Raw genomic sequence first — 20,376 nt, forward strand, 5'->3', positions numbered from 1 at the left:
ACAAAGGCTCGAAGGCTAAAGACACACACTCTCTACGCTATAAAGACAGCGACAGGTCTGATAACGGCGACAGGAAAGTTATGTTCCCAACTAAATAATTACTTCAAGTAAGTCATGAATCAATTTTAAAACTTTTTAAAGAAACAATCCTTGATTTTCATACATACCTAACCATTTCCTTGCCTTGCTTGGACCTTTCCAGAAGATATTAAACCATGGTAGTTACAGTGAACATTGGTTTTGCTGCACATTAAAAATGCAGCGAGGATTTTACTGTGACTTCAGTCAGCGAGAGACGCTGGTGTGGTGTGTAGCCAGTGTGTGCAGATCGATTCAATCTCGCGCCTTTGCTCCGCCGCTCCTTCGGTTAATCACTCTACCCGGAGTTCACGACGGCCTCGGGCGCTGATTAAATCCAGAATTGCTGAAGACAATTAGCAAAAACTCATTTTCTTTTTCAGTCTCGACTGTCATTCACTTCCATTGAAGGTGAGCATCTGGTTCAATCAGGATTCTCCCGAGCTGGTGTGGCGCTCTTCTACGACTCAGACCGAGACCTGCCTGCGTGGAAGAGGAGCTCACACCTGGATCTCAACGAAGAGCCGTTCCCCCAAATGCCTCCAACTGTAGAGACAGTTTTCTGTGTTTTAAATCAGACAGGGATGTTTCTGAGCCGGATTCCGGCTGTTCCGTAACCACAGCAACAAAAGCAACGCAGGACAAGGTAACAATTTCTGAGTGACGAAGCATCTCTGTGTTATAACACAGATTAAAAAACACTAAATCCCATGTTTTGACTCACACTTAACACGCCTAGCAGAGGAGCGTAGCAATGAACTACGTGTACTCTGTTACGACTGGAGTACATCTAAAAGAAAATGACTGTTTTGCTCTGTTGGAGAGATTTCTGGTGAATGCTCGATCACCTGATTCTGTTTCACTTATGAAACAACAGTCATGCAAACTCTCCCCACCCTCACTGAGTGACTCAGGATCAATAAAGAGAATAAGTCAATAAATCTAAATTTGGCAAAAAAAAAACAAACAAAACAAAACAAAAGAAAGCATAATCTAGGAGATAACCAGCCAAAAGCTGTGGCACAGCATAGGAAATATCTTCCAATAACATTCACAAATTAAAGTCCAGAAAGGCCAGCTGAGGAAATGTCTCTCGCCACAATAACAGCAGTGTAGAAACAAACAGAATCATAAACAACATCAACGTTTTCAGAGGTTGTAAATCGCACGGCTCGTTGCACATTAAGCCATTAGGATTAAGTCCTCCCAGTGTATTGTACTGTACAATCTCTGAAACATGCCTGATATTCCATATTAATGAAGGCAAACATGCTAAATAAATGTTGTGTGTTAATATGTCGAAGTCAACATTCAGTGCTAGAACATCAGCTTCCACATATTTTGTGTCTGTTTTTCTATGTGAAGAGCTTTAGCCTCAGTAACTGTATTCCATACAATTTCTTTGAACACTGCGGCATTTGTGTCAAGGCTATGAAAGCATCCAAGATCTCAGGTTATTGTCATTTTACTGGTTTCTTTATTCTTAAGAAGGGCTTCCTGTTAGGTGGATTGATTGAACCAATCGCACTCATGTGCAGTCACGAGAAAACGCCATTGTTCGTGCTTCTGCAGCTGAAACATACAGAATAAACTCATCTCCTCCAACATCCTGCAATCAGACCTTGATTTATAAAAGCAGCAGCAGCTCTTAATTAATTCAAATCATTTCCAGATGAACAGCACTTGAATTCATCCTCAGTCATGCAATACTCTCGTTCACCTGAAATGTAATAAAAAAACTATTTGTTCTGTTTTGTAACTGAATACAAAATCTACCAGGTACCATTAAACAGTGGAGTGGAGGGAGAAAGTGGAAGCAATTAAAGCAGCATCAGGCACAAGTTTCACACTCTGAGTGCTGCAAATCAGCTCATTAACTGAGAGCTGGATCTGATATTTCATTACGGAAACAGTTCTGCAGACTCTGAGCGTTAAGTCTTCGGCTGAGCAGGAGAAGCAGATGGATTACTTACTTACACTAGAAGACTGATTTGCATATCGTGAAGCACCGCTGTGTAGAGCGAATAAACATTCACCACAATATTAGGTACAGCTTGCCGGTAGCAAGTCGAACCTCTCTGCACCTCATGAGGATCCTCCATCCCTGGTCTCTGAGGTCCAACAAGGTGCTGCAAACCTCTCCCAGAGGTCGACACCAAACATCAGGGATGTAACTTTACAGTACAGATTTGGGCAGATATTGGACTAATTATGTTGCCTGTTTACATGACAATGATTTCAGGTGAAAACATTAAACTTACTTCAATGGAGCTCAGAGAGAAACTTTTTGGGAAACGGCTCCCAAAGTGGAACTTCTCAAAAACTGAAGGTGGTGGCAGAAATGGAGACGCGTCAGACCTTTGGGGCTTTTATCAGGAGGCTAAGTTGTCTCGGTCTCGTGTAAACTGTTGTTTCTTGTTCTTCTGCTGCTTTGAAGTTTGCTTGAAAATGATACTCTGCAGGCATTGAGTGTAACCAGTGGTTGTTTCAGTTTCTGTTTTCTACCTGTCATCTCCATCTATTCTGTCCATTTCTGAGTTGATGTAGCATCCATGGGCACACGTCCAGCATCTTGTGAAACCGTCCGAACAAACCACTTTATTTTCTTCATTCTGAGGCTCAGTTTGAAATCTAAAAGGAAATGCTGGTTATTTCTTCACCATGCATTGTTTTGCTGTCAGATTGGCTGAGTATTTACAGCATGCATTAATGTACACTTGAAAGGATGTAACTGATGTGATGAAATCCAGCTGTGACTTCCATCTTCATACGATTGGAGACTTATAAAATAAAGCAGCTCCGAGTGAAGATTTCAGATTGACGGACATGAAACGCGAGTTAGCTGCTCACGTTTGCATGAAAATGAGGAATAAAAGAGAGAAAGGGGCAAAGTGGTGGAGGTGACACTGAGATGACTGATTTCATCTCCCACTGTGCTTAAGACTGAGCGAAAAAACACAAAGTGAGACGTCAGGAGATCCAGAGGGGCAGCAGATGATGACACAGTGGTGACACACTGAGATGTTGAGAGAATCATAACACACACACACACACACACACACACACACACACACACACACACACACACACACACACACACACACTCACCAGGCCTGAGGTTTCCTCTTCAGCAGGCCCTGTCTCCTCCACTGAGAATGGGGGCTGAGGTGGTAGGTTAGCTGACGACAGACCTTCTCCATAGCCCCCAGAGAGTCCCCCTCCTGTGGGATAGACACACACACACACACACACACACACACACACACACACACTCATCAGCTGAAGGAGGAGAAAGACCCTCCTGCTGGACATGTGCGTGATCTTTGGATTCTCTGATTAATCCCACTGAGGGGAAATCTGCAGGAGTCATAATTGAGATGGCAGAAACGCAAAACATCGAACTGCTGCTGTGACGTGACGTCTGCGCCCACACACCATCAGCCGAATAGACTGGAAATTTCAAAATAAAAGGGTTTAGTGATTAAAAACTGAAAAGATTACTTGCTAACAGTGAAATATACAGACAATGAAATAAGCTACAAATACTGAACACTCTGTGTCCTAAAACTCATTTTTTAAGGAAACAAGCAAAAACAGATACACAGATACATAAAGAGATGACAAACATGTAAACTATACAAGAAATTATCAGCATAACAGATATTGATGTATTTGTCTCATAAACGGTGATTTATTTGCACAAACAAAAGAACACATAGATAACTATAAACAAATTATTTGAAAACATAAACTAGATAAACAAATATCAATTAATTAGAGAAAAGAAAACAGACTAAAAAGGAACCAACTGACCCAGCAAATTAAAAAATAAATAGTCGTCAGTGTAGTGATACTGTCAGTAACAGAGAGGCGAACACATGGGTGAGGAGAGACGTCATGTCAGACACATCGCCACCTCAGAATAAGACGGCAGTGAAGCATTACAGCAGCAACAGATAGGACAGGATGTAATTAAAGGATAGGAAGGCCAGCGGAGCGAAGAATTAGCAAACACACCTTCTGTCAGCGTGCGAGACGTCTTGAGATGAGCAGCGTCCGGGGAACCAAGCTGTTTGATTGGCTGTCTGTAATCACACCTCATCTGAGTCAAACTACGTTCAGTCTGAGTCACCACGTGTGTGCACGGCACAACCGCACAAATCAGACTAACACGGTGGAAACAACGGCCCCCGCGGTGACTCGGGTCATTTGGGCGCCTGTACACGACTGACGGGGGAATTGGAGTCGTGACCGAGCCTGCTGCCGGTGACGCTCAATAACTGTTCATCTGAAACATCCAACACGTGTGTGCAGAGCGCAGGCCCACCTTTTCATTATGTAATACAGACGCTACATTCGTACAGTTATGAATCCTTAAAACCTGCTGTACTGCTTACAGAATAAAAAGAAGATCGTGAGCTACCATTTATTCTCACTTAAGATTAATCTTAAGTGTTCTTAAGATTAATCGCAGGCTGTTCTGCCTCATCTCCCCTTCTGTGTGTGCTGACGTGTGGTCAAGTTTTTGAGTTATCCCAATAACCAACCAACCACCCAACCAACCGACGGGTCAATCAACCAACCAACCAGCTCATCAGCCAAGCAACCAACCAGCCAATAAAAAAACAAGTCGACAAACACCAACCAGCCGACTGACCAACCAGTCAGCAAACCAACCAAAAAGAAAAAAGAAAAAGAAAAAAAAATGAGCCAGACAGCCAGTAAGTCAACCGAAAAACTAACCAACCATCTGACCAACGAACTAACCAATCAGCCAGCCAGCCAGCCAGTCAACCAACCAACCAACCAACCAACCAACCATCGAACTAGTCAACCAATCAACTGACCACAAAACCAACCAACCAACCGACCAACCAATCAACTAGTCAGCCAGCCAGCCAAGCCAGTCAACCAAGCAACCAAAATCCCAACCAATTACAAAAAAATTACAAAAAAAAAAACAACAAGCCAGCTAGCCAGTCAGCCAACTAACCATCAGCCTAGCCAAGCAATCAACCGACCACAAAACCAACCAACCACCCAACTAATCAACAAACCAGCCAACCAAGCAACCAAATCCCAACCAGAACCAACAAATTACAAAAAGCATGTATCTTTTGCAGGTGGTGAAGGGAACAGGAGATATCAACAAAGAGGAGCAGTGTTGCCTGAACTGTGGCTCGCTCTGTGAGATGCCAAAAGGCAGCAAGTGGAAGGTAAAACAGAAAAATAATTTTTGAGCCGACAGCATGTGTGGATATCAATAAATTTCTGCCCACAAGGCAGAGACAACAATAGTAATAAAAATGGGAAAGTTCTTCTGCTTCTATGGCTGCCAAATGAATTTCTCATTTGTCAAATTGAATGAGGGATAATGATACCCTGGGAGAAACTGTGAAGATGTTCCAGCAAATGTGTGTGTATGTGTGTTCAGACAGAGACACAGACAGGAAAGAGGTAAGAACACTACGCTCCTCACGGTCTGCTAAGATTTCAGATTCACAGTGAAATAACTGATTCCATCTTCTCGTGCCTCTGTGGGGAGCTCCAGAAGCACTTCACCCAAATCACAACCAACAATTACTAAGATCCTGGATAAAAATGTGCTAAATGACTGAATTTCAGTTTGTGTGTGTTTTACTGGTGCTCTAATAAAAATAACAATGTCAGCAGCATCATGAACAAACAGGAGTGTTAAAATCAAATGCAGGCATGTATGTATATTTATAGATGCATGTTTGCATGCTTGCATGTATACATACATACATTTATATATTCATGCATGTATGTATGTATACATGCAAGCATACCTAAATCCATGTATGAATACATACATGTGTATACGAACATACAGTTTCTATGTAATTTTTTTATATTCTCTTTCATCAGCTCACATGCACATTAACCTGTAAAAAAGAGTTTTTTTATGTTAATACCTTCACTTTTTTTTCATTGTTGAATGACACCTGAACCAAAAACAGGACTTCTTAAATGTCATCTGTCACTTCATTATCGTCTCACTTCTGCTTGACTCGTGTTGCGATAAGAAGCTTCTGAATGTTCCCAGCGGCCTTGCAGCGAAAGCGCTGAGAGGAGACGAAGGATTTTCTATAGACTGACACGATATTAAAGCTCTCAGTCGGCTGTTGCGCGCTTCACATTTTGGATGTCAATACCGAAGCACTTACTGGTAATTTGAATGGTCAGGTAAATATTTTTGTCCTGGTTGTCTTGGGTTCTGGGCAGCTGGGACGTATCGACATGCTAATGTACAGCCGGAGCGGCGCGGTCGCGTCGATAAAGCTGCATGAGAAGAACTGTGCAGAAATGAATGAGGGGGAGGTCGGGTCGATGAAAACAACAGCAGCAGATTTACTGGAGCTTTTTCTAACAGTTCCTGCTTTTTATTGTCACTGCCTGAGAATCACTCTTTCCCCTCCCCTGCTCTTGTTTTTCTCGTCCTCTGTTGCCCTCCGCCTCCTCCTCCTCCTTACATTATTGATACAGAACATATCTACCAGCCGTTCCAGTCTCCAGAGGACTGATGACCTCTCCTCCCTTTCTCTCCTCTTTCCATCTCCATCTTTCTCTCATTTTTATCCATCTGCTCCATCTTTCCATTCCCCCCCCCCTCCAGGCTGATGAAGTTTTGGTTTGCACAGCACAAATGGCGGCATTACTTCAGGCCTTTTTTGCACTCCGTCCCCTTCCGCGCGCCGCTCGGCCTGCTTTCCGCTGATGAATTGTCGGGATAATTCTTTTTTATTGCTCCCGTTTCCAGCGGTCAGGAGGAGACGGGGAGGAAAAGACCAGGCGTTGGGCTGACTCACAGGTTTGGTTTGTTCTCTTCCACACAAGACATCTCACACACTCTTCTGTATTTTCTAATGACAAAGACAATCTGAATGTCTGAACAGAAGCCGTTCTGTATTGCTGAGGAAATAAGCGATCAGGAGTAACTTGGTAGTTTCCTCAGATAAAAGGAACTTTACCTGCCACAAGTGGGGAAGAAGAAACACGGATGGACCACCTCATTCTGACTGGAGCTTAAAATTTTGAATATTTGTTCACGTTTGACTAAAAGTCTGGACTTTTAGGAGGAATAAATGTTCTTAACCACTTTCTGCTCCTCATCCTGCATCTTTAACAAGACATTTTTAACTCCTGTTTTCTGTCAATAAAACATGACTTGTGTTGTGATCCATAGAACCACTGGAGGTCACTTCCTGGATCCATCACATGCAGTTCCAGCTCTAGAACCTGAATCAGGTAAGTATTGACAGCAGCTGTGTGATTGGCCTGGCAATATTTAAATGAGATGGAAATGATCAATTCAGTCTAATGCATGCTGTCGCTACTCTTTGTTATCATCTTAGCAATGTATGTACGGCTTGACTAGCGAGAACACCAACATCTGTTATCGAAATCTACATTCATGAAGAATGTAGAATTGGATAGTTAACTGCAACTTTTGCATGCGCTCCACGTAAGGTGCAAATAATTCTTCTGCACATGCACAAGTGGATGGACAATAACAGCGTTTACCTCCAGACGGTCACGACTTGTCCATATTGTAAATATATCTTTTTCCACGTTTCTGCCACTTCCGTGTAAACAGATATTATTCTCAAAACGCTGTTGAATAAATGTCAAAACACTCCTGAAACTAAAAGTCAGAAACAATACATTTTCACTTGGAAATTTGTCGTGTAAACCTTTCAAACGACTTAAACTCAGTTTGTCATGGGAGTTGAAAATAAAGAATTGCCCATTTTCTTATCAATACTTCACTTTCAAATGTCAGGAATATTGCTCAGCTATTGATCACTCATGAATCACTGAAGAGACAGGCCAGACAGTCTCTGACACACACACACACACACACACACACACACACACACACACACACACACACACACACACACACACACATACACACACACACACGTTGAGCCAGTGATTGTTGTTTGATTTCAGCTCATCTTAAATTGCATTGGGCCTTTTTTTTTTTCTTTCCTCAGCTGGAATAGAAATGTCAGCGGACTTATCTGGACAATTTAACTGTGATGTCAACATGAGTCTGAACTGCTCAAGAGACAAATAATAAGAAAGAAGAGACGGGCTGACAATGAAGGACAAAACAGAACAACTGGAAAAACCACACTTTTAAAAAGCTGAAGCATGAGTCTGTATGCATCAGATGATATACAATTAACCTTTCCACAAAAGTAGCCGCTATTTTTCTCTATTTCCTGTCATAATTTGCCTCTCTTTGATAATCTTTCCAGTTCTTTCCTCCCTCATAATAAAGTTTCATCTCTATTTTAAATAAATATCAATATGCAGTTCTTGAACATATTTTTCATGTTGACCTCATGAATCAATTTGTTTTAATGAGAAAGAATCAAGAAATGCCACATTCTGACCGTGAACATGTCACACAACATGTAAATTTAGATATTGTGAAGTGAACAGCTTGAGAATCACTGTATGTTATATGTGAACATATGGAGGAGTGGGTAGTAGTAGTGCTATTTCACAGGGTTCCATATTGTTTTGTTTCAACTGAGAAATCTGACTCTTTTATTTTTTGCTGGTTTTAAGCCACGAAACTTATTTTAATGCTTTTAATGCTGACACTTTAAAGCACAGTGATTTGCGACCTCTGAAAACTGCATGTGTTTTTTAGATACATACAGATCAGCTCAGTCTTCATCAGAGATGATGCTCTTTTTCTTCAGCTGGCCCTCCACGACTTTTATTTGTGGACTTTATTTCCATGGTTTTCCCGTTTAACCTTGGATTTTGGCAGCTCCCTTATTGTGTTTTTCTTGTTTGTTTTTTTTCCCCAGATTTATTTTGCTTTAATAATTCAGTATGTTTGACAACTTGATCCATCACCACGTCCAACTCCAGCTTTCACTTTTAATACAATTGAATGACACAGTTTCTAGCTGGTCAATCTTCAAACACGAGAATAATACAGTAGCTTCAAAACCCATGGCTGCATGTGAAGTCACACATGATGTTATTACTTTAAAACCTGCAAAATGCTGGACAAATACAATCTATCCCAACAGAATTTAGAACAATTTTTCCACGAATAAAGATTATGATTAAACAGCTAGAAGTGTTTGTTTTTTTTTAAATGACAATTAACAGAAGTTACTATTGACAGAGCGAATAATGAATGAATGGATGGATGACGGACGGATGGATGGACAGAAGATGGATGTATGTATGGATGGACGAACGGATCAACACAAGGATAAATGAAATTTGAGCAGCTGTAGCGGCAAAGCAACGAGGTATCTGCTGCTTTCAGTCTTGATTCATGTGTCACGCTTCTGAGCTGGAGTCGCACAGCAATATAAAGACCTTTCACACACTCTATAGGTCCTGTGTGTAGGCCTATGTATGTGTGTTTATTTTGTGTGTGTGTGTGTGTGTGTGTGTGTGTGTGTGTGTGTGTGTGTGTGTGTGTGTGTGACAGCATTTCCAATAACATGTGCATGTTTGTAGTTTTGTACGTGTGTTTTCACACAGGTAAAATGCACTAGGTTAATCTTTATCCATGTGCTAAATATAAACACAGGTGTGTGTGTGTGTGTGTGTGTGTGTGTGTGTGTGTGTGTGTGTGTGTGTGTGTGTGTGTGTGTGTGTGTGTGTGTGAGTGCGCCAGGAAGGAGATCACACAGAAGCGGATTAGTGGATTCACTCTATGAGCTCAGCTGAAATTCATGAATTCATCAGGGTTTCAAAGCACACACACACCTTACACAGCCACTCTCAAACACCACACACTCCCTTCTATACGGTTTCCCTCACTGTGGTTCCCAACACAAAAGGGTTCTTACACAGTTTTTTTTTTTTATTTTTTATTATTATTATTATTATTTTTGCCGATAAATAGCAACATGGACATCTGACATGCACAAAGTTTCTGATTCTAAAACCTTCGGTTCCAAGAAAAGTCAGTTTTATCATTATGGAGTCTAAATTCAATGTGACGATAGTCGACTGATTACAAACTACAACACTATACATGACTCCAGTCTAATGACTGTTAAGCTTGAAACCAACTTGTTGTCTTTTCAACAAGTGTCTTCACTGTTTGTGAAACCTCAAAATTAATATTTAATGAAGTCTATAAATTGGAAAGTTTCAGTTGGATCGATACTATAAACCATAAGACTGTATAAAAAAAAAAAAAAAAAAAAAACAAGTCCATGCAAAATTTGACTGCCTAATGTCCTACAGCACTTTTATTGCATCTCAGAATGGAAGCAACATTTTGAATAATAAATTTGACGAAAGATTATGACACTGACATACAAATAATACATGTTTAAATGTGTCTATTAATTTATAAGGTTGACAAGATTAACCTAAGCTCAGGTGTTCACCCTTGTGGCTCAAAAATTCACATCAACCAATAATTCTGATATGAGTAAGAGCAACGGACGGGAGTTGGACACCCCTGTGCTGCTTCTATCTCCCACAGGGTCACTTCTCTGAGTCTGACCGTACTTTTGTAAAGTGTCGGTTTGAGACGGAGCGTCTGTATACCTGCGGGAGTGAATCACGGAGTCTGAGAGTGATTTCAGACCTGCAGGCAGAAAACCTGCTGCTGGCGTGAAATTCATTTTTACTTAGGAGGGAGGACACCACATGAAAAGCCTCCTTTCCTTTCTTTTCTTTCCAATTTCCTCCAGGAAGAGAAAAATCATGGCAAATGACGAATACACTCACGGCTGAAGAGGTGGGTGATAAAGCTCAAACATCTGCTCCTCTGTTTATTGTCACTGCAACAGTAATGTCTTTGTTTCCCATTGAACTTTCTAATACTGATTCAAGCAATTGACTCCCATGGCTGGTGTTATTAACGTTTTCATTAAAACTCCTCATTATGTTGATTAAGAGGTACAATGATGGCACAAATTAAACGTCTGCGGTGCTTTTGTTTATCCGAAATGTCTCAATACAATGTTAACATTTTAACTGTTATTATTTCCAGGTGTTGCTGAACGGAGTGGTGAAGAAAGAGCAGCAGAGTGGGCAGGTTGGAGAAAACACTGCAGGCACCGGGAACCTTTTACACTTCATACAAACCAACCTGAAAATATTGACACAGATAGCTGTACTGTGCTTCACATGAACCTGCATCCATCTGCTCAAGGAATAAGCCGGCTTGTTGAAAAACAGTCTGGTTGTGGTCTGATAAGTAGGAAGACCTTTCCATTGATCTTTTATTTACCGTAGAACTGATCAATATAAGTCCAGCCGTCTATGGGAAGGACTCACTATGGACCTACTGTAATCCATTAACACAGCTTCAGTATTGACAGATGCAGCATTATTCAAGGCCTCAGTGCTCTGCGTTTATATATTGTATGTTTGGGACAGAATATTCTATATCAGTGCCTCATTAGAGGACCTCTGTCTGCTTTCACAAGTCAGTCTGATCAATATGGATGAATTAAATAGCCCGATCTAAAGAAACCTTATTTAAAACATCCTTCATGGCAACTTCCTCAGAAAAACAACCCTCTCACTCAGGTTTTTCGAGGGACTGGTCATGAATGAAAATATGTTATCAATCCTTGTGCTGTGGCAGATTAGAAAAGTGCAATGTGGCGCTCGTTCAATCACTTCTCTCCTTAGTGCTGATTGAAGCACAAGGACTGTGTCCGGAGGCATAATGTTCACTGATTTCTTATTTTGTAAATTTTTTTTATTTTTTTTTTATTTTAACACACTCAAAAACACACTGCAGCAGAGTGTGTTGCAATATTACTGAGGTAGTGGAAGTGATGCAGTGGATCATTCATGTGGGTTCACCTTTAATGGAAACTGATTTCAAAAATAACTGTTGTTTCAAAAAACTTTTAAGAAACATGAGAATCATTGTACTTTGCATTCAGGTCACTAGATGTTGTTGTGTTTTCTGTGATGCACAGAAAGACCAATGAACATTTCAGTTCATTTTAGCTTTTTAGCCTTAACAGCTCATCTTAGATCAGAAATGAGTCAAACTCCTTCAGGCCCTGCGTCCATTGGAATGGACGTGACATAGTTCTTCCTCTAAACCAATACATACTGTACTGCACCGTAATTCCCAGCACTGCTGGTTATTGACTGGATCCTGATTATCTGATCACAATCATGTAATGGCTTTGAATTTGCTCTGAGTGACAGACATTTCACAAGGCAAGCATCAGAAGAGCAGCTTCGGAAAAGGAGAAGTGCCCATTTTCAGTCAAAAAAAAAAATTATGTTCACATATGTGAATTATTTTGAACATGTATCATATAATGAATTCATAGGATTTTTTCAAAGCTTCATGTCCATTGCAGTGGACATCAGGAGTTGGGGGATTTTAGCTAACACACATTTAGTGCCAGTATATAAACAATCAAACTACCTGTAAACTTCTCGGAGGTAAAATATGATGTTACAGTTTATTCAAGCATGATTATAACATTGTTTATATATTTTGTTTTGTCCATAAAGTTCTAGTAGAATATAAGGTGTGGTCAGTGAAGAGTTATGCATACTTGCGTTCCTCAATTCAGGGAATGGGGAGGATAGTGAGATGGGAAAACTATAGAAATGAAGAGTGTCAAGGAAAACCCTCAAGTTCAGGAAAGATCAGAACCCTGACCAGTCTGCACCTTCGTATGGGAGTGATGATGATGCCAAGAAGGCAAGACTTAAGTATTTTTTTAGGTAATTTTATCAACAGCCATACAAATATTGTGTGAATGTGCATGTTCACACATTTCTTTTGCAGGCTCTCGGATTTCATGCTTAGAGCCTCACTGCTGCTGTAAGACACCTGTTAGTTCATGTGCATGTTCAGAACCTTAGACTGAAAAACATGTGGACATCCAGTTCCAGATGTATAGGCCACAGCTGATTGATTACTATGTGGACAAACTCATCCTTGTTTTTCTGAGTTATTTCTGATTTTTTACGCCCATCTAGTCGTGGCGTCCAATGGAGCTGCAGTGAACACTCGTATGGGTCTGTAAAGCTTTACGAAGTCCAGAACTACAACGATTTCACTTTCTGACTGTTTTACCATACATAACAGCTGTTTAAACACTGAACTAAACTGGAAAACATTGGTTCAAAAACTTCTCCTGTCTTTCCAAACCTCAAACCCCCTGAACACACCCGACCACACACTTTCACTGGGAATTACACAGAGTTTTTGGTTAATATCAAGAAGAATGGAAGTCTTGAAACGCTCAAATCCACCATGTTTGTCACTTGTTTTGTGGAACTGTAGCTGCACAAGGGGAAACACTTCAGACATGCAAGTATTCATTGACGTTGAGCATACTCAGCCCGGCAGAGGAGCAAATGAATCAATATGCTGGGGAGGGTCGAACTCCTTCCTTTCTGTTTCCATCTCACACTGATTAAAGCTGTTTCATCAGGTGGGAAGATAAAATTACATATATGTTTTTAAAAAAGCATCTTAAAAATCCAAGTGAAGCAGAGCTTCCAGCTCATGTATTTGAAATTCAGACTCAGACGCTACAAGGGTCCGATCAACTGATGGTTTGCATGTTCAGTATAAAAATGCTTCATGTCCAAACACACACACCACACACCACACACACATGCACACGCACACATATAGAATTTGATCCACTCACAGCACACGCTGACAATCACATTTAAAAGAAAATATGAATCATGAATATGGAATATCGATGCAGCGGTTTGGATCAGATCATGTGGTTACTGTGGTTAGAGGCATTTTGTCACTTGGCCCAAAATGACTTTTATTATATGGCATCCTCTTTCGGATGACCACTCTCAGGTCATCCGATCTTTTCTGAATCTCTTCTGTTGTCCTTTCATCTACTTTTTTGACTTCATGACAAATCTCAGACTGCATGAACATGAAATTTATTTGAATTTATTTCAACACTAATCGACCAACAAGTCCAACTCCATGGTGCCACACTGGATTTGCTCAACTCTATCATTGCAACTCTTTGCATTGTGAACTCAAACTAACATGGAAACAACAGCATTTCCAGCAGAGTGTGCAATTCACCACTCTCTGTATATGATCTCAGTAAATCGGGTTCTCAGGGATGCCAAACACATTTCAGTTCAGTGGCCACATGCAGCCGAATTTCATTTTCTGTGGTCCTGACCAGTGAAATAGCAAAGAAGTACTACGAAAAAAGAAAAGGCAGTTTTAGCCTTTGGTGCAAAATACTGTGGAGTGACCAAAAAACGTATCCTACACCTGTTGCATTAAGTAAGTTTTTACAAATTCATCTTACCAGCCTGACTTTGAGGCTATCTTTCATGGTAGCATCACCAATAGCTCAGTGTTATGTTGTGTCTGCGACTCTGAAGAAATTGGTTAAAACAAAAAACCCTGCTCTAAGGTTTCATGCTAACTAACACAATTTGGTTAATACTAGGACTGTGTATTGAAATAGCTGTTGGGATTTGAAAACAAACACATTATTGATTGTGTGCAATTTTCACTTCAACGGAAAAAGAGGGGTTGGAAGCTCATCTTATTGTCTGTGTTACGACCCCCTTGGTCTGTGTTTCCCTTTCTGCTCTCCTCTCTGTGCTCCAGGTGTGCATCCCTCAGAGCATGCAAAGCAGAGTGTGTCAGTGCTCGTCCCTGAGTGGACCACCAGAGGTCTCCAGCTCCGCCCCTCGATCCTGCCATTGGTGCCTCACCACACCAATTAGGAACCAGCAAGGATAAAAGGCCGGGAGCTCCATGCAGATGGGGGCAGACACCTGATAGGAATCACTTGTTAACACTGTGTGTGTAGAGAGTTGCTGTGTCAGGCTTTGGCTGGTAATTTCCAGTTTGGGGGGTGCTGTTTCAGCGTAAGTCTGTGGGCATTTTGTTGTTTGGGTTTTCTGGTTCTGTTATGTTTTGTCTTATTTTGAGAAGCAGCAGCGTGAGTGCTCGGTTAATTTAGAGTTTTGGGTTTCTTAGTTCTTTAGTTGTTTTATTTTGACAGCACCTTTTGCCCACCTGGTTTGTGCCATTTTTCTTTACGTACACAAATAAATGTTTTGTTTCTTTATCCATGTTGCGTCCCTTTTCCCTACGAGCCGGGTCGTAACATAGCGGGGGCTCGTCCGGGAACTCCAATTGCTGTTAAAGGCATTTTCCCGGTACACAAAAACAGGCAGCTATCTGTGAATGTGAAATAATGGCTTCATTCGATCTCAATGCATTTTTGGCTAATCCTTCTCATGAGCACCTCCTGACATGCCGAAAAGATGACTTAATGAAAATTGCAGATCATTTTGGCTTTTCTTATTCAAAGCAAATTCTAAAGAAAGACTTAATGGCATTGGTGGTGGACAAACTGGTGGAGCAGCTGGTTATCACGCCGTCAGTATCCTCAGAGCTGCTGGAGCTTCCTTGCGGCACCCTTGGTGACGAGGGCGGCCACGATCTGGAAAGTACTCCTTCTGAGGAGGAGCAAGGACAGCTGAGTGACCTGCCCAAGACCGAGCATGTTCCCTCTACGCCCAGGAGTGAGGAGTCACTGCGGGGAGCGCGGTTGAAACTCCAGCTCGCCCGTCTCAAAATGGAGGCGGAGGAGAAGGCTCAGGAACGGGAGGCACGGATGAAACTCGAGATAAAGCGGCTGGAAATTGAGGCTGACACGGCAGTGAGGATCCGTCAGCTGGAGCTGACGCGGTCTGGGACCACGGCGCCAGGTGGCGGTGACGCAACAGGAGGATCCACTTCCTCTGCTCCCACCTTTGATGTGAGTAAGCACATTGCTTTAGTGCCACAGTTTCGAGAATCAGAAGTCGATGCGTATTTTTCAGCATTTGAACGCATCGCTACTGCACTCCACTGGCCAGATGATGTTTGGTCATTGCTGCTGCAGTGCAAAATTTATGGCAAAGCTCAGGATGCAGTTGCTGCTCTTAAAGTAGAGGACAGTTTAAATTACGAGAAAGTCAAAACTGCCATTCTGCGTGCATATGAATTGGTTCCAGAAGCGTACAGGCAAAAATTCAGAAATCATAAAAAAGCCCCAGGCCAGTCTTATGTGGAGTTCGCGAGGGAAAAGGGAACCTTGTTCAATAAATGGTGTGACACTTGTAGAGTTAATGACTATGAGTCTCTACAGGAGATGCTATTGGTAGAGGAGTTTAAGAGGTGTCTGCCCGATCGTATTGTGGTGTATTTGAATGAACAAAAGGTTGCCTCTCTGTCTGCTGCAGCTGTGTTGGCTGATGAATATGTACTTACGCATAAAACTGTACTCTGTGCTCAACCTGGTGTACCTGTGCTGGAAACCACTGTATCTGCTCAGTCTAAGAAGTCATTCAAAGCTCAGAAAGACAGAGAATGTTTCTATTGCCACAGATCTGGTCATGTCATCGCCAACTGTCTCACTTTGAAAAGGAAGTCACAGAATCAACAGGACACTTCGAAACCTATAGGGTTAATTAGAAAATCACAGAAAACTCCGAGAGTCAGTGACGCACTTGATAAGTGTTTCAAACCCTTCACATTCAGTGGTTTTGTGTCACTGGCAGGAGATTCAGCAGATCTGCGTCCAGTGCAGATCCTTCGTGACACGGCTTGTTCTCAGTCTGTGATCCTGTCCTCAGTTCTGCCGTTCTGTGCCCAGTCCTCATGTGGTTATGATTCCCTGCTCCGTGGTGTGGAAATGGGTTATGCCCTTCGCCCTGTACATCGTGTGCACGTCCAGTCTGATCTTGTGACAGGTTACTTTCCAGTTGCCCTCTGCCCTGAGCTACCCATAGAGGGAGTTGACTTCCTTATGGGGAATGATATCGCTGGAGGGAAAGTGGTTCCTTCCTTGGAGGTGTTGCCCTCACCTCAGTGCAGTGAGGCATCAGCAGGTCAAGACAAAACAGGTCGGTACCCTGCGTGTGTGGTAACTCGGGCTCAGGCACGTAAGAGAAAATTGAAGGAAAATGTGGTTGCCGATGTGGATTTGGCTGATTCATTTATGTCTGTTTCTCCTGAGCAAGCTGAGAATGGAACGGGAAACTCTCAGTGCCACCCGACATCTGTGCAGGCTGAGACGGACGTGTACAAGGGTGACATTTCCAAATTCCCAGTGGACCGTGCTCATCTTTGTGTAATACAGAAGGCTGACCCGACATTGGAAGCATGTTTTTCGAAGGTGGTGAGTGACAGCAATGCAAACACTGAAAGAGTTTCCTTCTACATTGATGATGGTTTGTTGATGCGCAGGTGGTCTCCCTCTGTAGCCGCCGACAAGAGCTGGAGCCTGGTATCCCAAGTTGTAGTTCCTGCTGTTTGTCGACAACAGGTGTTATCAGTAGCACATGAAAGTGAGTGGTCGGGACATTTGGGCATCACAAAAATGTATTAACGCGTGCTGAAACATTTTTTCTGGCCAGGACTTAAACAGGACGTCGCCAACTTTTGCCGTAGCTGCCATGTGTGCCAAGTAGCTGGAAAGCCAAATCAAGTTGTCCCTCCAGCACCGTTGCAGCCTATCCCAGTGATCGAGGATCCATTTGACCGTGTGATCATAGACTGTGTTGGCCCTTTGCCAAGAACTAAGAGTGGTAATCAGTACTTATTGACAATCATGTGTGCTGCTACTCGCTTTCCTGAAGCAGTGCCACTCCGTAAAATTACAGCAGCATCAGTGACAAAAGCATTAACAAAGTTCTTTGCTGTTTTTGGGCTTCCACACACAGTTCAAACTGATCAGGGTGCAAATTTTCTGTCAAAACTCTTCAAGCAGGTCATGCACACCCTTAACATCCGACACTGTGTTTCAAGTGCTTACCACCCAGAATCACAGGGGGCTCTCGAGCGCTGGCATCAGACCCTCAAGTCCATGCTCCGGAAGTATTGTTTGGAAAAGCACAAAAGTTGGGATGAAGGGGTCCCGTTCGTGTTATTTGCTGCCCGTGAAGCTATGCAGGAATCTTTGGGGTTCAGTCCGGCTCAACTGGTGTTTGGTCACACCCCGCGAGGTCCAGTAAAGGCGTTACAGGAGACGTTACTAGACTTCAAACCGGTACCTGGGAAAAATCTGTTGAACTACGTTAGTGAGTTCCGTGAACGGCTGCATAGCGCAAACGCTATTGCCAGACAATGCCTTGCGTCGTCACAGTCAGACATGAAGCGAAAGTTTGATCGTGGTGCTGTTCATCGTCAATTTCAGGTTGGAGATAAAGTGCTGGTTTTGTTACCTGTGCTCGGTTCGTCATTGTCTGCGAAATTTTCTGGTCCATATGAAATATGTGATCGTGTTAGTGACACAGATTATGTGCTATACACTCCAGAAAGACGTCGCAAAACTCGTGTATGTCACGTGAACATGCTTAAGCGCTACATCACTCGTGAAAGCACTGTGTCAGGCCAGGCATTAGTCATACAGTCATGTGATGAAAAGGACGAGTTGGACCGCCGAGCTACAGCTCCTCCAACAGCACGACTGGCTAACTCTGAGATGTTGCGAGACTTACCATCAACTTTGACCCATCTGACATCCGAACAGAGATCTGAACTGCTCGCAGTCGTAGCTCGGTTTCCTGAGCTATTCAGCGATGTTCCCACAGACTACGGTTCTCTCCCATGACATTGATGTGGGTAAAGCACGTCCCATCAAGCAACATGCGTACCGCATAAACTCTACCAAGCGCGCGCTAATGAAACAAGAGGTGGAGTATTTGCTGCAGCACGGTTTTGCTCAACCCAGTTCAAGTCCATGGAGTTCCCCATGTCTAGTAGGAATGAAACCTGATGGTTCTGCTCGTTTCATGACGGATTTTCGAAAAGTAAATGCTGTTACAGTTCCAGATGCTTATCCATTACCGCGAATTGATGATTGTATAGACAATCTTGGTTCTGCAAAATTCATCACCAAGCTCGATCTATTAAAGGGGTATTGGCAAGTGCCACTGACTGAACGGGCCTCAAAGATTTCTGCATTCATGACCCCAGACCACTTCCTCGAGTATCGAGTCATGGCTTTTGGCATGTGCAATGCACCCGCAACGTTCCAGCGACTTATTAATGTCGTGTTGGCTGGACTAGGGAACTGTTGTGCTTATGTGGATGACCTCGTTCTTTATTCGAACTCGTGGGAGGAGCACATTGAACTACTTGGAAAGGTATTTAGCCGTATTTCAGGTGCAAATCTCACTTTGAATTTGGCCAAATGCGAGTTTGGCAAGGCCATCGTCACCTACCTCGGTAAACAGGTAGGAAGAGGACAGGTGCGTCCGATTGAAGCCAAAGTAACCGCCATCATAGACTGCCCCATGCCAAAGGACAGGAAAGAACTGCGTAGTTTCCTTGGCATGGCTGGCTACTACCGTAGTTTCTGCAGAAACTTTGCGACTGTGGTTCAACCTTTGACAAATCTGCTTAGCCCGAAGGTTGAGTTTACCTGGACTCCAGAGTGTCAGCATGCGTTTGAAAGTGTCAAGTCCCTACTAACCACTTCACCTGTGCTTGCTGCTCCTAACTTCAGCAAACCGTTCCAGCTGGAGGTGGATGCCAGTGGAGTGGGTGCCGGTGCTGTGCTGCTCCAGGCGGATGCAGACGGAGTTGACCATCCTGTAGCATATTTTTCAAAGAAGTTTAACTCTTATCAGTTAAACTACTCCACCATCGAAAAGGAAACGCTTGCCTTGCTGTTCGCTCTCCAACACTTTGAAGTGTACCTCGGTTCTTGTAGCCTGCCCATCATTGTGTACACTGACCATAACCCTCTGGTTTTCCTGTCACGTATGTACAACCAGAATCAGCGCCTCATGAGGTGGGCTTTGTTGGTGCAGGATTACAAGCTTGAGATCCACCACAAGAAGGGAAGTGAGAACGTTGTGGCTGATGCCTTGTCCAGGTTGTGGTAACTTCACCTCCGATTGCAACATGTGTGATGTGTGCTCTGTGTATGTCGGCATGGATGGATCTGTATTTTAAGGGGGGGGGACTGTTACGACCCCCTTGGTCTGTGTTTCCCTTTCTGCTCTCCTCTCTGTGCTCCAGGTGTGCATCCCTCAGAGCATGCAAAGCAGAGTGTGTCAGTGCTCGTCCCTGAGTGGACCACCAGAGGTCTCCAGCTCCGCCCCTCGATCCTGCCATTGGTGCCTCACCACACCAATTAGGAACCAGCAAGGATAAAAGGCCGGGAGCTCCATGCAGACGGGGGCAGACACCTGATAGGAATCACTTGTTAACACTGTGTGTGTAGAGAGTTGCTGTGTCAGGCTTTGGCTGGTAATTTCCAGTTTGGGGGGTGCTGTTTCAGCGTA

At 42.9% G+C, this 20,376-nt stretch overlaps 1 protein-coding gene across 1 annotated transcript in view; it reads right to left on the minus strand.

Moving 5' to 3' along the window:
- Nucleotides 1–20,376, minus strand: part of lrrc75a (leucine rich repeat containing 75A) — a 53,492-nt gene that overhangs the window by 19,104 nt on the left and 14,012 nt on the right. The window contains exon 3 of the mRNA XM_030109397.1: nt 3,187–3,299. Coding sequence (XP_029965257.1) covers nt 3,187–3,299 — 113 coding nt within the window. The remainder of the gene's footprint in view (nt 1–3,186; nt 3,300–20,376) is intronic.

Source organism: Salarias fasciatus, chromosome 14 (assembly GCF_902148845.1).
Source record: "Salarias fasciatus chromosome 14, fSalaFa1.1, whole genome shotgun sequence".
Classification (NCBI taxonomy): Eukaryota; Metazoa; Chordata; class Actinopteri; order Blenniiformes; family Blenniidae; genus Salarias; species Salarias fasciatus.